The sequence below is a fragment of the Schistocerca gregaria genome, chromosome 6, assembly GCF_023897955.1.
Source record: "Schistocerca gregaria isolate iqSchGreg1 chromosome 6, iqSchGreg1.2, whole genome shotgun sequence".
Classification (NCBI taxonomy): domain Eukaryota; kingdom Metazoa; phylum Arthropoda; class Insecta; order Orthoptera; family Acrididae; genus Schistocerca; species Schistocerca gregaria.
The window spans coordinates 381,971,988-381,990,068 of record NC_064925.1 but is presented as its reverse complement, the minus strand read 5'-3'; the positions used below and the strand labels follow the sequence as shown (position 1 = coordinate 381,990,068).

Genomic DNA, 18,081 nt, shown 5'->3' with positions numbered 1-18,081 from the left:
TGTATTATTGTAAATTAATATTTATGAAAATTTTTGTTTCTTTTGCCTCAGAGATGTAATTCAGCATTCTGCAGAGAAAAAGAAAGGCGAACAAACTAAATTAACAGTGAAAAATACAGCAGAATTTGTTCCATTTAGAGATGCTCTGGAAGTTGATTGGCGTTCTGAGCAATATTCTAACAAGCTTTCTAAGATGGATTGTTGTTACTTTCTTATGAAAGGTATGTACTTACGATTAATTCTGCTCTCTTTCTGCATTAAAGAATGTAGTTTAACAGTGGTCACATCTGAAACACCACTTTAAATTGGATTTCATAATGATATATGTCTTGAGTAATGGGCACAGAATAGAGTCTGTCAGCCAAAGCCTGTATGAAAAATAATTTTGTGCTTTACATCAAATATAGAACTTTCACATATACTTGCTAATTCACACAAAGTGAAGTAGTTATAGTGGACACTTCTGGCCTTTATTTGTGTAATAGATGTCTAAAAAATGAAAATTGATTGTGCAGTTAACATTCAGTTCTACTTCATTCATTAAAATAAAACTTACATTATAAAGCCTGTGGCCACTTTTTTTTTTAAGCAGAAATTTGTTTCGCGTGTAGGTGAAGCAACCAGTAAAAGTGATCTTTACAATACCCAATACAATTGCTGGAATTTTGTATAATAATTCATGTTGCTGAGATACCTGGGGAAAAAAGAAATGATAGATTAGATAAAATGATGATTTGGGGGGGGGGGGGGGGGGGGGGGGGGGAATTTGAAGGTACTGAAAAGGGTTCAGCCTGCATCTAGTTTGTTGGAGGTAACACTACTGTTGGCATCATAATCACCATTGTCCTTGACTAAAGCTGAATTTGACGTAGCATTTTTTTTTAATCCAAAATTTTGTTTGGTTACCTGTTATGGTTTCCCTGTAACTGATGAAGATTTGTTAGAAACTGTAGATATGCTACAAAGTTGTTATGATAATAAAAGTTGCACTAGTGTGGCATCTGCAGTTCTTGCAGGTAAATACTGAACAGAAAAAGTTTGCTCTGTCTTCAGTATAATGTATTTACCTAAAAGGAGATGCTGCATCCTCTATGTCCAGTGAATTCACATTTCAGCACAATTTCCAGTTACACACTCCAGCACCAAGAGCAAACAGACATTGTAAGATGTAGAAGGAATAAGGCTATGATAGTTGGACAGTTGATTTTCTATCTGGGTATCAGTTACTCTTCTAACAAAATTAATCTTTTTAAAACTTTGGTCAAGACTTGACAAACCAGAAAAAATTAGATAAACATTGACTCAAATCGTAAATCAAAATTGAAGTTGCTTTAATGGATATGAAATTACTCAAAATAAATGTGCATACTGATTTGACTTGAAATTGTGACTCTCGGAGATTACGCAATCTAATTTGAACAACCCTTTGTGATATTCTGTGCTCACTACATGCAGTTCTGGTTTTTGCTTCTTTCCTTCACTTCCACAATTGCACTCTACCACCACATCACCACCCTTACCCATCCACTCTCTCTACTCACCCTCTTTGCAATCGCTCTATCCCCTCCCCCCCCCCCCCCCCCCACCACCCCCCAAAAAAAAAAAAATCGCTTCCACTAGTTTGTGTTATCTCACAGGCCTCTGTTTGACTGGGAGGGGGGGGGGGGGGGCGGTTAAGTGTACTTTCCTGGACCTTACCCACCATGCTCAAAACTCAATTCACCATGTGAAAACGTCAGATTAGGCTAAGATATTAGTTCTTTATGCTTAAAATTGTGTGACAGTTTGATGTCTTGACTGAGAATTGTTAAAGCTGTTATTTCATTTTTCCAGTGTTAATGAAGTTTTGTGATGAAAAAGGACGTGAATTGAACCCCAGCAAACGAGAGGAAGAAATTGCTGAACTTAAGTCATTAGCATCCGAAGAACTGAAGAAGCTCGGCGTTCGTGATGATATGATCCCTGATAAAATGTTTGGGTATGATCAGTTTTCTAAGTGTTAAACTTTTTTACAAACTTCCAGCATCCTGGAATAATTGTAAGTCAGCAGCTTCTGTTAATAAGGTCGACGGAAAACCTGCCAAAATTGCAAATTTAGCTTTTTTTTATTATTTTCTTGATGACTAGTTTTGGGCTGGGACCCATTTTCACATCATCAAAATGATATGTCCAAAAATACGAGAACTATATCAAGCATATATACGTATTGTCAAGTACAAAGGACAGTTATCTGCATGCACTGTAACAAGTATGAAGTGTAAATGAATAGTTACAGCACCTACAGATAACTGTTCATTTGTACTTCATTATACATATATATTTTTGTCATGGTTCTTGTATTTTTTGAAATACCATTTTTGCTATCTGGATCATTTGAAAGGGTGTCCCAGAATGATACTAATCACTAGTAAATAAAAAAAAGTGAAATTTGCAAGTTTGGTTGGTTTTCCATTGTACTGATTAAACTTTTTTGACTCGCATGTATTTTGTAAGCTCTGTTTTGCACTGTTTTGAGTCTCAGAATACTTCTGCTGCAATAATATGTATAGTTTCCAGTTTTATGATGCTTTTTGACCCTTCATTTTCTCTGTTTACTTAATCCAGAGTATTCATATTTTTCCCTGGATTGATGACAATGAAATTTTACTCGAGGTCTGTTCAAAAATTTCCAAAACTTTCACAATTTAACACCAATGGTTTGCTGGAATGACGTGTGGTCGGTTTCCCTGCATACACCTGTGTGTAATATGTAACTGCCAGAAGTTTCATTGTTGTATGTCTGTGAGTTATTGTTCAGTGCTGTATTGAGTAAAATGTTGTTTTGTTTGGTTTGCGAATTTTGAGATGAGTGAGTTAGAGGAGCAACACATCTGCATTAAATTTTGCATTAAACTCAAGAAAATCGTTTCAGAGACACAAAAAGTGATACAGTGTTACAAATGGTTCACACGGTTTAAAAATCGCTGGATGCAAACTAAAAATGACCCTCGTTCAGGACACCCGTCAACGTCTACAGACGATGCTCATGTCATGAATGTCAACGAAACTATGTGTGCCAATCTAAGACTGATTGTCCAAGATATTGCAGAAGAATGTAACATTTCAGTTGGGTCATGTAACGAAATCCTGACACAGCATCTTGGAGTGCATCGTGTCATCGCCAAGTTCATCTCATGGCTCATGAGTCAAGACCAAAAAGACCTTTGTCTCAGAATCTGTGAAGAGCTTTTGGATCACTCAAATGAGCATAAGATGTTCCTTAAGGGAATCATAATTGGTGATGAGATGTGGGTTTGCAGTTACAATGTTGAGACCGAGGTTGAATTTTCTCAGTGCGTTTGGAAAGGTTATCCAAGACCAAAAGAAGCTCATCATGTCAAATGTTAAATCCATGCTGATAGTTTTCTTTGACCTTGAAGGATTAATTCATCATTAATTTGTACCACAGGAACAAACAATTTATTGATGGTACTATCGGGACGTGTAGTGGCATGTGCAATGAAGAGTGAGAAGGAAACGGCCTGAAATGTGGCAAAATATTTTAGGCTCTTCTATGACCGTAATGCACACACACGTTCATCCCTATTTTGTGCGAGATTATTGCACAAAAAATGCAGTGCTGTCTCATCCTCCATACTCTCCAGAACTGGCCCCTGCGATTCTAAAGTTGAAACCTCCATTAAAAGGAAGAAGATTTGCAATGATAGACAAGAAAAAGAAAATTCACAGATTGCACTTCACGCAATCCAGTAAGAGGCAAACCAAGACTGCTTCCAGAAGTGGAAACTGTTTTGGGAGTGGTGTATCAGTTGTGGAGAGTATTTTGAAGGACCAGCAGACACTGTGAATTACAGACGGGCTGTGAGTGGGTGTTGATTAAATTAATAGGGAAAGTTGAAAACTTGTGCCAGGCTGCAATTTGAACCTGAGTCTCCAGTTTGCTGAGCAGAAGCAGTGACCATTATGTCACCCAGACACAATTATCATCACAACTGCATGGACTACCCTAACACGCCTGGTGTCAGACCCAAATTATCAACTTACCCATGCACTACTACTATACTGCCCCTTAGCCATTATTCTCATTACTTGTGGCTTTTCAGTGATTTTCTTAAAAGTTCGAGCTGGTGTGCATCCCCACTGAAGAGATCATTGGCTGTTTTTGCCTTAATTGTATATATGTGCTGTCTGTTCTTTCAGACAAAATGCTGCGAGTAATGAGGGCAAATGGCAGTACATTAGTAATGTGTGGATAAGTTGAGAATTTGATGGGAGGCTTGCTATGGTAGTCTATGCAGTTGCAAGGATCACTGTGACCGGATGGCGTTGTCATTCGTGCATCTGTCTAGAAGTGTAAGACCCAGTTCAAATCCTGGTCTGGCACAAATTTTCAACTTTCCCCATTTATTTAATCAATGCACACTCATAGCCAATGTCAGTAATTTCTTTGTGTGTTGTATTTTGTTAATTGTTCAAATGCAGCTATCATAATCTTGATGTGTTAAAGAAGGGGATCATATTGAACATCCTCGTCAGTGTTGACTTGAAGATAATTCTTATACTTGACTGACAGATTTCTTAAGCGCTTGGTAAGGCACAAACACAGTCGGTAAAATTAGGGAAAACTACAGTGGCAGCTGTAATAATAAGCAAAGAGTGTTTATTTTTGTAGTGCTTCCGTCGTAACCTTCTAATGCATACACTTTTTCTAATTTCTGTCTGCCCTATTGAGTGGACTCTAAAACTATGAATATACTTTAAATTGCTAGGTAATCCTTTGTGCAGTTTTGCGTCCTAGTGCAATGTTAAGCCAGATCTTTAAAATCTTTTTTAAAACAGTACAGCGTGTATACACCCCGGGGAATCTGGGAATTTTTTCATCCAGGGGAAATATGGGGAAAAACCCATGAATTTTTTTGAATTCTGGGAATTTTTCATTGTTTTACTTTTCAGTTAAATTTTTGTAATTTTAGCTGATAAGAAATGATTTTTTAACAAATAATTCTACGTCATCCCATATACTGCAGCAATAAAACATAAAGAAGAGAATAACACCAAAATAAAATTTTAGTTTCAAAGAAAATGGGTCATTTACAACAAAACGCAGTGCACACAAATGTCTGCTGACAGCAAAATGTATCAAAGTCTTTAGGACAAAGACTGTGCAATACTTCGTAACAATTGACTGCTCTTGATAAGTCTGACATCACAACTGTTTATATTTTTTATCAAGTCAAGGGAAAATATTGTGAATGGTGATTTGAGAAGCATTATTTTCAAAGTCAATTTCCTTTTTCCCAAGGTGAGTTATGTTACTTGTGAGAACGTATGATCAGTTTTTTAAAGTACAGGGCACTTGAGGCTCATTCAAAACTTAACACTTTGAGTACCAGCCATTTGCGCAATTATCTAAAATTTTACTGGCACATTTGTGTTTCATATACCTTTAAGGGAACACACACTAAAAGGAGTCCAAGCTTCAGGGTTAGTTTTCTATACTTATTTTAGTTCTTTCACAGATAACAGATTATGCAGGAACAATAGTAAAAAGTATAATTAACCTTCAGACAAAAGTGCAATGTGAGTTCTTCAGCAATTTCGCACATAATTGGTTTTACTATGGAAATTCGAAGTGCTCAATGGAACATTTATTTAGCCAGGTAACCCACAAAAAGTTTGGTGGACAGCAGTTAAATTTATAATTGTGCTTGTCCAAGATATTCAGCTGCAGCAACTTAGGCTGTGTTCTTAGGATCCTGCCTAACCGAGTCCTCAGTGTGAGAGAGAGAGAGAGAGAGAGAGAATTTGATGACCAGTATTGTATGTGAAAGCTTAGGTTTTTGTTCCAATTGTGCTGTCTGTTTATTAATTTAAGCCATTAATTGTTCCCATTTATGTACTTGCTTACTTATTTTACTTTCCATGTCCGAGTAAGAAAATCTAAATACTCTTCTTCCAAAACTCTGCAGATTTAATGGTCTTACCGTTACACAAAAGTAAATCTTCCCACTGTGCAAACAAACACCATTCATGGGCACATGAACAAATGTTCAGTCGTCAGTGTTCCTCGACATTCACTCTGGACATGTTCAGAATAGCCCAACTTAACCATGTTTACTTTACATTTTGATACTCCTGTTATTAATTTATTCAGTGCTCTCCATGTACTATACTGTAGTTTGTGCCCTTGTCCAATTTCCGCTTTGGAGTACAGGTTTGTACTTTGCAGTGTGTTTGACCATAGAGACAGGCAGCGTGCCTCAAATCAGCCTTCTAGAGGTACTGTCTTCCTTGACTTATTGTTTAGTGGATATGCATTAAGTGCCATGGATCAATTTGCTGCTTTTCCTCTCTATTTTGCTGGCTGCTTTGGATCTGGTATTTGTGTATTTGCGCTATTTAAAAGTGATGTTGCTATAGGCTGACTACATCACATCCTATGCCCTGAATATCTGCGTTCATTGGCTGGCGAGATTATGTGATAGAGCTGTGATTGGCTAATGAACGCGTATCGCTATCTCGATTTCAGAGCTTCAGAAGCTACTGTACTATATTGTTTCTGTACATGTTGTTTTTTGTTGGGTTTTATTTCCTTGTGGTTGGTCAGTTTTTGTAGCTCTGAAAGAGAATATATTATCACTTAACACAGGTTTCTTATCTGCATATATGCCCTGCAGTGACAAAAATAAAGGTGGAATTCAGACTTTCAAAACCATGCCTAGAGAAAGCTGACTGGAGACATGGCAATCTTGGAAGTGATGTTAATTTAAAGTACAATTTGTTCACAAGTGATATGGCATAATTTTTTGAAAGTATTTTCCCAAAAAAGACAGAGCTCAGACCAAGCAGTTACTAAAAAGCTATGGCTCAGTAAAGGAACAAAAACATCCTGTCAGAGGCAGAGAGAGCCACATGTAATACCAAAAAATTGAAGTAATTGTGATAAGATAAAATACTACACAACTTATTCTAAAATCCTGCCCGAAGTAACCAGGAAATTAAAAAAAATTTGCGATTAGCTCTGACAGCAAAATAAAGACAATTTGGAATGTAACAGAGAGAGGAACAGAAGATCTTCCCTCCAAAACTGTCAGAAATACTATTCTTAACATTAACTGTATAATGAAAAGGAAAGTTGCTACTCACCATATAGCAGAGATGCTGAGTCGCAGGTAGGCACTATCACTGTGGCTTAAGTTGCCTGAGACTGCAGTCATGCATGTGAGTTGCGTTTGTGTTTTCGCACGACAGTCTTTTTGTTGTGCCTATCTGTGACTCAGCATCTCCGCTATATGAGGAATAGCAACTTCCCTTTTCATAATATTGTTACATTCCATCCTGGATATTCCATTTTTTATTCTTAACATTCACAATTTAAAAATAGTTAACAACAAGGAAATAGCTGAGACTCTTGACAAATATTTTGTAACTGTCGCAGCTCAAATAAATTCCAGCAGGTGATGCCACGTGTATATTGAAACATGGCTTTACCGTACCTTTCAGTCAGATAAGTGTAATCACCATAACAATTAAAGAAATTTGAAAAATGACGCTCATTCTTTGAAGAAAAAGAATTCTGCAGAAGTTGATGGTATCTCCGGCAAGCCATTAAAAGTTTGCTGTAATGAAATGAGCAGGGTCTTAATCCTTAAATTCAGTACATCCCTGCACCAAGGAGTGTTTTCAGAGAGAGTAAAATACTATCTTCTTATCTCTCTTTTGAACAAACATTCAAATTTTCCTGAAAAAGTGTTACATGACAACATGTGGCGACTCTTAAAAACTTCAGTAAAAGTTACCAGTTGGCATATTCTGTGAGCCAACCAAGGCATCTAATTGTGTAGATCACCTGATAAGAGACAAAGCCCACCTTTAACTACATCTATACTTTGCAAGTCACTTTGAAACACATGGCAGAGGGTACATAGCATTGTAAGATAGTGTTTTCCCTGTTCCAGTTGCATACGGATTGCTGGAAGAATGAGTGCCTAAATGCCTCTGTATGCACAGCGATTTGTGTGATCATTTCTTTGCAGTTCCCTTGTTAGCACTTAGTTAGGAGGCTTTCAAATATCTATAGATTCTTCACTTACCTTGAAACAGTGTAAGCAAGCTTTTGAAGGGTAATCGGCATCTGTGAGTTAAACAGAGCTGTGCCCTTTTTTGCCACCCTCCGTAGTATACATTAAATATTACATTAGTCTTATTTGGTGTAGGTCCCGCATACTTGAGCAGTATTGGAGGATGAAATGCACAAGTGATTTACCGTATTTATTCGAATCTAAGCCGCACCTGAAATTTGAGACTCGAAATTCAAGGGGAGAGAAAAGTTTCAGGCCGCACATCCAAATTGAAACAAAGTTGGTCCATTGTAATATGAGACACAATGTAGGTCGAATGAATGACGATACAGCTACAGTAGTTTGGTTAGAGACGTAAGCTTAGCAGTTAAGCTTAACCAGTAGCCAGTGCTATGTGTCCGTCCGTATTTATACAGGTACCCTTCCTTTTTCACGTGCTTCGTCTGGTTTGAATCGATTGCTTATTTTTCTTTGATCTGATAAGTGCTGTTCTCTTTGTTGTAGGTGTTTACGTCACTCTAAGCTGAAGATGCATTACTGTACTGTGTCATGCATTGTTTGTCGCATTCTGATAATGAGTATTTACAGCCTGTCGCCGCTCGCGGCATGGCTTGCTTTTGTGCGTGCTACCGCCGCTTACACACAAAAAGAGAGGGTAGGGGGGGAGGTGTCTCATTAGCGAAATAATGGCAAGAGACTGCTATTTGTTGTTACTTACACTGCTGCTTTCTTTGATAATGATCAACAAGAACCAAATAATAGACTGCGTATGATAGAAGATGTTCTGAACGAGAGTTTAGCGAAAAATTTTCTCCATTTGAAAATCTTTGCAGATGCTTTTTTAGTACATTACATTCTGCACAGAAATTAGTCATCTTAAATTTAAAAATCTATTGCTGTGTTTCATTTCTGACTGTATCAATATTACGCATAAGAATAATAGGAATACAAACATGACATGATATGTATATTCTTCCGCGTTTGCTGTGGTCTCACTCTAGTTTCGTAGTTTATTAGGCAGACAGAATTTAAATGAGATAGCAGCAAACACGAAATAATATGCGGCAAAATGTTTATATTCATATTATTCTTATGGTGAAGAGAATACTGCATGTGATTCACAATTCAGAAAAGTTCCTATTAGCAATCATTCTGTTCTCACAGGTAGGAAAAAATTCAGAATGTTTAGGGAAAGAAAAAGCTCGTCTTCCACCCCCCACCCCCACCCGCAGAGGTTTTGGCACCAGTATTTATCTTTGTGCGTGCAAAGCTTTCCTGTGTAGCGCTACATATATTTGACGGCAGAAGTTAGATGTGGCGGCACCTACCAACATTTTTCAGAACTTCTGCTTATTTTGCACTCGATTCTAAGCCGCAGGTGGTTTTTTGGATTACAAAAACCAGAAAAAAAAGTGCGCTTAGATTCGAGTAAATACTGTATAAACAGTCTCTTTTGCAAACTAACAGTCTTTTAGCAGTATCCTGACAATGAACTGAAACCTGCCACCTGCTGTACCCACAGCTGTGTGTGTGTGCGATCATTCCATTTCATATTCCTAAAAAGTGTTCCACCCAGGTATTTGTATGAATTGCCTGATTCCAGTTTTGCTCACTTTTTTGCATTTTGAGAACAGCACAATTTTATATTTCTGAACATTTAAAACACTTTGCCAGTCCTTTGAAATCTTTTCAAGATCTGTCTGAATATTTGTGCTGCTTCTTTCGCACAGTACTTTGTTATAAATAACTGCATCATCTGCAAAAACTGTGAGGTTACTATTGTCTTTCAGACCATTAAGGATACAAAGTACTTATAAATGGTGGAAAAATCAAAATGTTTTATGACTTTATTAAATTCTGTAGTCTTTCCTGATTACATTGATGTATACATTACAGAGTACCAAATTTTAAAGAACTGTGAACTTTCTGTTTCCAGCGATTATATGTATGATATGCTGTGTATGTTGGTAACGGTGCAGGTTTCTAGTGTATGTAAACGGTTATCTTTGCTAGTATTTACTTTTGTTATGCTGAAACAGTTTGTTCACGTGTTACTGAATGTTTGCTACCCAAGTGCTACATATATTTGTGGAAGTACATATCCTTTAGTGTGCAATAAATACAAACTATGCCACACATCAAGAAATTCAATAAAAGGAAATTCCATGGTAACCAGTTCACATACAAAGTAAGCCATACTGTTGAAAGTAACCTATGTATCAGTTCTTCAGGAAAGAAACTCCCACATACCACACCTCCTGGTGATTCTAATTTTTGTGTTAACAATGACGCTGTTTGTAGTGGATTTGTTGTTATTGATGTGGGCATCTTATCTGCTTTGATAAAGGAAGTGGCAAAATGTAAACAATGTGATGGTGTAGGTTCAAATGGCTCTGAGCACTATGGGACTTAATATCTGAGGTCATCAGTCCCCTAGAACTTAGAACTACTTAAACCTAACTAACCTAAGGACATCACACACATCCATGCCTGAGGCAGGATTCGAACCTGCGACCGTAGCAGTCGTGCGGTTCCAGACTGAAGCACCTAGAACCACTCGGTCACACCGGCCGACTGATGGTGTAGGCTGTCCGGAAATAACTGAACAACAAAGTAGCAAAATTAGTTCTGTGAAGATCCTGCAATAAATCTACCTCAAAAATGACTTCGAACATTGTGCACAAGTCATATGATGTGAATTTGAAGTTAATGTATGCAATGCCTGCAATAGGAAGAGGCTGTTCAAACGTTTTGTAGTTTGATGGACTTTCCACCTCCTCCCAGCAGGTTCACCAAGTAAATAAAAATACTTTTAGGTGCCTTGACGGTTGTGTCTAAAGTATCTATGAAACATGGCAGTATTGAGGACATCGTTCTTTGAATGGTGTTGCAAGTGCTACTTCTCTGGAAAATGGAAAAGTTGTTGATATTGAGTGCTTATCTAAGAATTATGATGGTTGCTGTGGAGGTATGTAGTGTGATGGAGCTCTAAAAATATTTCAGAGGTCGGTGCCCATTTATAAAGTTCGATAGACAAAGTACCTAGGCGATGAAGACTCTAATGCTTTCAGTAAAATTAATGAGTTCTATTTTTATGGTGGTTCCTTGGTAACAAAACTGGAGTGTTATGGACAAAAGAGGATTGGTGCTAGATTGAGGAAGGTACAAAGAGAAATGAAAGGAAAATCGCTGTCAGATGGAAAATCTCTGGCTGACCAAGGCAGATTGACATAAATTGAAATAGACCTCCTTCATTGTTATTTTGGACTGGCCATTAGATGACCTGCACCTCTGAAAGATGTTACAGCAATGAGGAAAGCTGAAGGAGCAGATTCTTGGTGTGGTTACCAAAAAGCAAAAGAAAGTGGTCAAATATACCATCACAAGCATTCTCTTTCTGAACCTGTTATGAATTAAATAAAACAAGTTTTTAGAGATCTGAGCGGCCCTATTTTGCTTAGTAAATGTCTTCATGGGGGCACTCAGAATACGAATGAAAGTTTTGACCATTGCATATGGGAAAGATTACCCAAGAATGTTTTTGTAGGACTGAATACATTAAAAGTTGGTGTACTAGATGCAGTAATGTGTTTCAGTGATGGAAAGATAGGAAAGTTGGAAGTCCTGAGAAATGTAAGCATAAAATGTGATCTAATATGGAAGATCAATTGCTTGCGTGTGACAGACAATGAGTGCATGAAGCTGAAATATTTGCTATTCGAGTTACCAAAGAGGCAAGAAGTGCTAAAAGGTGTGCCAAGAGGAAGATGAAGAAATGCTGCAGGATGAAGACTATGCTCTAGGAATGTTCTGAGGCACTGTTTAATTGGACTGATATCTTTTCCCACAAGCTGTATTTTTCAGAATTCAGGTACAAACATTTCCTGAAGTTTATAAAGCATTGCTCTAATTTTTTTTCTGTAACTTGCAATTGTCCATACTTATGTAGTAGGCCTAAGCTTTATTGGAGAATCAACAAAATTATAGAAAAAATAAAATTTTTATTAGGAAAAAAATTATAAAAACTAAAATGTAAGGTGTGATATTTTTTATCCTTGAAGTATACATAATAGGTGGAATTAAATATGTCTAATACCTCAGCCATCATGTCATGCATATCTGGTAAAAATTTGGTCTCTTTCAAATGTATAACATTGGATTAAATGGTACCTTAATTTAAGGAAGAGTTCTGGAAAAAAATTGCATCAATTTCTTTGTAATTTTTTTAATAATCCTAATCAGGTTTAAAAATATTCAAAATACTTCTAATTTGTTTAGAAAATGTGTAGCGTTACCTGATAACAACAAAAAATCTGTAAAACACATACATTATAAACAGTGCCTGAAAGAAGTAGGTGTTGATTTGTACATAATATTGAGCCAGAAAAGTACCCTGTATCCTTAATAGACAGTGTAAACAATAAGGGTCCCAACACACTTCCCCAGAAGACACTTGAATGTACTTCTACATCAGTAGACGACCCTCCATCCAAGATAACATGCTGTATCCTGCCTACATCAATCCGGTCACAAATTTTGCTCAATATGCCATATGATCCAATTTTTTAGAATAAACTTCGGTGTGGCACCAAGTCAAATGCTTTCTGAAAGTCAAGAAATACTATATCCACCTGATTACCTTCATCCATGGCTTTCAGAATGACGTGATAAAAACACAAGTTGGGGGTTCATATGATCAATGATTAATGCTTTGAAGATCAGCCACTTAGAATAATGTTGGGTCTAAAACTCTGGTCAATTATGCTATTATTTAAAATGTTACTGGCACATTTGTAATTGATATACCTGCAAGGGTAACACACATTAAAAAAAAAAGACCAAACTTCAAGATTTATTTTTCATACTTAGTTTATTGACAGTTCATAAGTTTTAAAATAATAATGACATAAACTATAATTTTCCTTGCAAAAAGAAAGTGTGAGCCGAGTTTTTGAGCAATTTCTACCTCTTGAGCTTCAGAATTCTTGCTCATGCAACAAACCTGGTGTATTTGTAGCAGAAATACAGTAAATTGTGAAATCTAGCAAGCACACACACGAAATTATGTGAGTGCAAACATATGGCACAGCCAGTCACAATAGCAGCTGTTATGTTTGCTACTGTTTCTTTCAAAATAATTCTGGAAATTGTCTACAGAAGGCAGCACCTGTCAGGGGACAGGTAGTGAGACGTCAGTATGTTGGTGGTGGTGGTGGTGGTGGTGGTGTACGAAATGAGTCCAGTTTTTGATCAATAGGTGGCTCACATGTGAAGAAAATTGTGGCCTGAGATATATTCGGGCACAGTCTTTTTAACACAGCATTGTGGCCTGAGCTATACTTAGGCTTGGTCTCCAGACTGTTCAGGATGTGTGCTGGTTGGCTTGGAAGCAATAATTCTGTTTGACATACCTCAGAGATTGGGCGTAGTTTTGTGGCTCAGTGCTGCTGCCCTTCTTGTAGAATGTTGTGGCCTGTGCTTTCTTTCATTTACTGGGCAGAGATTTTTGTTCAAAAGTATCCAAGTATCTGCAGATAAAGTGAAAGCTACTCAGCTGCAAAATCTATACAAAAACTGACAGGGATTCTATCAGGCCCTGGAGTCTTGTTAAATCTTAATGATTTTAGATGTTTCTCAACCCCAGTTCATGTTTCAGTGCTATGAGAATCATGGGCAATACTTCTCTATCTTCCTTAGTACAGGAACATTTGAAAATGGAGTTAAGTATTTCCGCTTTTGCTTTGCCACCCTCAGTTTCAGGTCCTATAGCATCCTTGAGTATACAGATGCTAACTTTGGAGCCACTGACAGCCTTTGCGTATGGTCAGAATTCCTTTGGTTTTTTTGAGTGAACTTTCGATACGATTCTGCTGCATTAGCAACTGGAGGCTTCTCACATTGCCTTCTTGACAGCCAAATGTACATCATTTAACATCTTCTGTTTATAGTCCTAAGCTTTGTGTTCAGGGTGTATATGACCTGGGAATTTTTCATTGTTTTAGCTTTCAGTTAAATTTTTGTAATTTTGACTGGTAAGAATAGATGCTCTAGCAAAGAATATTGCTGTACCCGCTACTGGTGAATGATACTGCAGCAATAAAATATAGAGAGAGAAAAAATAAAACTTTAGCGGCAAAGAAAATGCGCCATTTACAGAAGCAAAACACCATGCACGCACAAGCGTCTGCAAACAGCAAAAAAATGTGTCAAAGGTCTTAGGACAAAGACTATGTAATACTTTGTAACAGTAAACTGCTTTCTGTGAGTGTGACGTCACAACTGTTTACATTAGGTTAGTTTGACCAGTTGCCAATGGGCTCATGCGCATGCGAAGTTGACTCGCATATGAGCAGTAGCTTCTCCCGCTTCCCCCTACTCGAAGTGTGGCTGTTAGCTGTATGAGCAGTAGCAGCAAGCAGCCGGATGCTAACGAGAAAAAACACATGCCCTAGCTGCTAGATTCGCGCATGTGCAGAGTTGTAGTGGGGACCCATGTTTTTGTTAAGTGGTTTTCCTGTTTCCTCTTTGTTTACAGCTGCCTCGTCAAATGAAAACAAAACAGATTTCTGTGGCTGGGAGCTCTCAAGTCAATTAAAACTCATTCGCATAATTACAGAGGGCAAAAATATATTTTTAGTACAGTTTTCTGATTTTATTTTATTTCGGAGTTATTAGCAATCAAGCATTAATCGCCTTGCAGAACAATGAAGTTATTTTGTCAGTTCGCTAAAGAAATCTGGCTTTATTAATCTTTCCGCTGAGGCAATCAATCAATTTATTTGAAACAAAGTGTTTCATTCTACAGTATTGGCTAGTTCCAACTTTTCGCTAAATTTCAAGTGCCATGTATGAAATTATGCCATAATAAAGAACCAAATGTGAGGTAGTACAGTATTTTTACTACAAGAAAATTTACACCCAGAAAACCACACTGAAAAACTTAATATCAGATGGGACCTACTTCATTGTGAATCTTGAAAAAACCAATGTGCACTTAAAGCCGAATTATGCATTTTAGTATGGCTTACGAAATTCCTGTGCTCTTGGAGTATCCTCTGATGCCTTGTTTCTTTTATGGCGTAATGTAATCTCTCTTAGTGCATTATACATATGAGCATGTGGGCTTCCTACACCACTGCAGCTGCACATGCGCAATAATGCCTGTTTTCTGGCACTCTCTGCCAAATGCTAAATCGAACCTATTTCTAACAGTCTCAGGATAGTATTGCGAACAGTGGTTTATGAAGTGTTACTTTAAAAACTAAATTTCTTTTTATGCAAGATGAATTATGCTCCATGTGAAAAAGTGGGATGAATTTCTGACATCACAGACCGATGAAAACTGAACACTGAGGACCAGCCACTTACAAGAATTTCGAGCCCAGAAGACCAGAAATTTGTCATTATTTTAAATTTACTGGCACATTTGTGTGATATATCATAAGCCACTTACAAGAATTTCAAGCTCAGAAGACCAGACATTTATGTCATCATTTTAAATTTACTGGCACATTTGTGTGATACATCATAAACTATAACACACGCAAAGAATGATCAATATTACATGTGAAAGCTTAGCTTCTCTTGTAGCTTATTAATCTTAGAGACCAGTATTATATGTGAAAGTTTAGCTTTTCTTGTAGCTATGTATATTAATGTAAACCATTAACTTTTCCTCTTTGTGTGTTCATGCTATGTGACAGTGATCTTCCTATTGCTTGACTATAACATGTGCCCTATGCTCTGAATACCTGCTGCCATCGGCTGGTGAGATCATGTGGCATGAGATACTACTGGCTTACAAAAGGACATCGCAGTCTCAATTTCAACGCTCTGGAAACTAACGTAATGTGTTTTGTGCAATTCGAATTTATACTTTCGTAATACGAAAATGTGCAGCATGTATGTTGCTGCACATCAAAGATCTTTCCAAAACTTCTCACCTTCTCTCATGCCCACCACTGTACTTAACCCACTCGATTGTTGGATGATTGAAGTATCCTCTATTAATGGCTGTATGATTGGTGAAAATACATATTAGTGAATTGATTGATTCTCTGAAGTTTGTTCCATCTAGGGATTGGTTATGTGGTTAATAGAACAACTCAATTATAAGTTTATGTCCACCCTCGATACTGAGTCTCTGCTGAACATATATGCCATAACTGACTTTGCCTCAGTAGTGAGATCTCAGCAATGTGGGAGTTATTTTCCCAGTAGTAAGAGAAGTTACGAAGGCATGAGCACGATGCATTCTGAGAAGAAAGAAAATACATGGTATAGCAGTTACTTTTCCAAGTACATGACAACACTGAAGCACACACCACCTGTATACATTGTTTCTGCCCCTGATGTTCCCTAGACGAATGGCTTTCAGGGGACATCAAAGCTCTCAATTATTCAGGTAATATCTGTTGTCTTTTTTGTGTCTCACACGTAAGTGTCAATGCTAAAAGTCCAGAGTCTGGAACTCAAGCGTCTGTCAATCCTTCTGTAGTTTCTCTCAGTTTTTGCTTCTTACCATTGCCAAAGATTTATATATGTCAAATGTTTATTTGAATCATCCACTGCACATCTTGTTTCGACTGCATGTAAATAATATTTATCTGCTTTGTGTAAAGTTATAAGAATGAAAACTGTATTTCTGTGTCAATTTTATTTGCTCCTGATTTTAGTTTGCAACTCCATTTAAATATTGTGCAACTATGACTCACATACGTATTGTGTTTATTTTCCAGATGCCTATTCTCACAAGTGAGCCCTGTGTGTGCAATTGTGGGTGGTGTTATGGCTCAAGAAGTTATAAAGACAGTTTCTCAAAAAGAACAACCACATAACAACATGTTCTTTTTCAATCCATTAAACAATCTTGGATATGTTGCTTGTCTTGGCAACTGACTTTAGTTCATAATTCTTGTGTTTTGTGTACTTCGAATTAACTGTTTCAGTGTTGTATGTAATTCAGTGACCATTGTAAAAATTTTCATAAATTAATTTAATATATGTTTTTCATTTCTTTGGTAAGGTGGTTTCTTTCGCCATATTATTTCAAGTTTTTCCTACTGCTCAATAAAAGCACAGGTGCTGTAAGGTATATCAAATTCTGTAAGTGTAACATTACAGTCCTAAGATGCACATTTGATGCTACAAATCCCTACCACCTTTGTTAATAGCAAAAGCCAGAAACTCTGTTTTGGACAGAAACATCACCAAACAACAAGTGTGACCAAACTAAGCTGATACTTGCTGCACTTGAAGTGCTTACATTGGTAGGTCAAGCGAAGGCACACAAGATTGCTCAGGTTGTTGCTTATCTCGTCAGTTAAGAGACTGGCGTACACAAAATCATTGCCTTTGTGAGAGGTGGGAATGAATAAGAGGCACAATGGTTGAGGGACAGTATTATAAATTGCACCAGTAACAGTTGTCACTCATGTATGCTTTTGGTATTAATAATTACAGGCATGATGAAGGACTTATGGAAATGGAGTTCCGAAGCCATAACAGTAATAGTAGACTATTATACCATAGCCTTGTAACTCGAAGCTTGATTTGTTTCATTTTTAACTTTTTCTTGTCAACAATCTAGTTAAATTTATGTTCAATCACTTCCCCATACATGATTCAATAGTATTTATAGCAGGGTGGCAACTCAGATGGCATTGGAATTCTCAGAGAAAATGGGTTTACTGGGTAAGTCAGAATTGTGAGAAACTCGAGGAGGAGTGGAACTGTTCATTGACAGAGAAAATATTCTTAGTTATTTCATTACAAATTGCTGAGAGATTCTGCTGTAGAAATGAATTGGTTCTCTGATGTAAAGTGTGTCCAATGTGAAAAGTGATGTATCATTGCTAACAAAAGTTTATTGGCATTACTCCCCAGTGACAACAATTGAAGCATGTTCCGGCAGGGTTTGTTCGTATACTTGAGGTTACTTCAAAGTGACCTTCTAGAGCACAAAATGGTGTTGGATGATGGTGATGTTGGGATTTTTAGG

The 18,081-nt window shown here is 37.2% G+C and overlaps 1 protein-coding gene across 1 annotated transcript in view; it reads left to right on the top strand.

Moving 5' to 3' along the window:
* The window catches only part of LOC126278094 (SUMO-activating enzyme subunit 1), a 54,551-nt gene extending 37,446 nt beyond the window's left edge, over positions 1-17,105 (top strand). Inside the window, exons 4-6 of the mRNA XM_049977940.1 lie at positions 52-221; positions 1,834-1,978; positions 16,820-17,105. Coding sequence (XP_049833897.1) covers positions 52-221; positions 1,834-1,978; positions 16,820-16,979 — 475 coding nt within the window. The 3' untranslated portion in view covers positions 16,980-17,105. The remainder of the gene's footprint in view (positions 1-51; positions 222-1,833; positions 1,979-16,819) is intronic.
* The last annotated feature ends 976 nt before the right edge of the window (positions 17,106-18,081 follow it).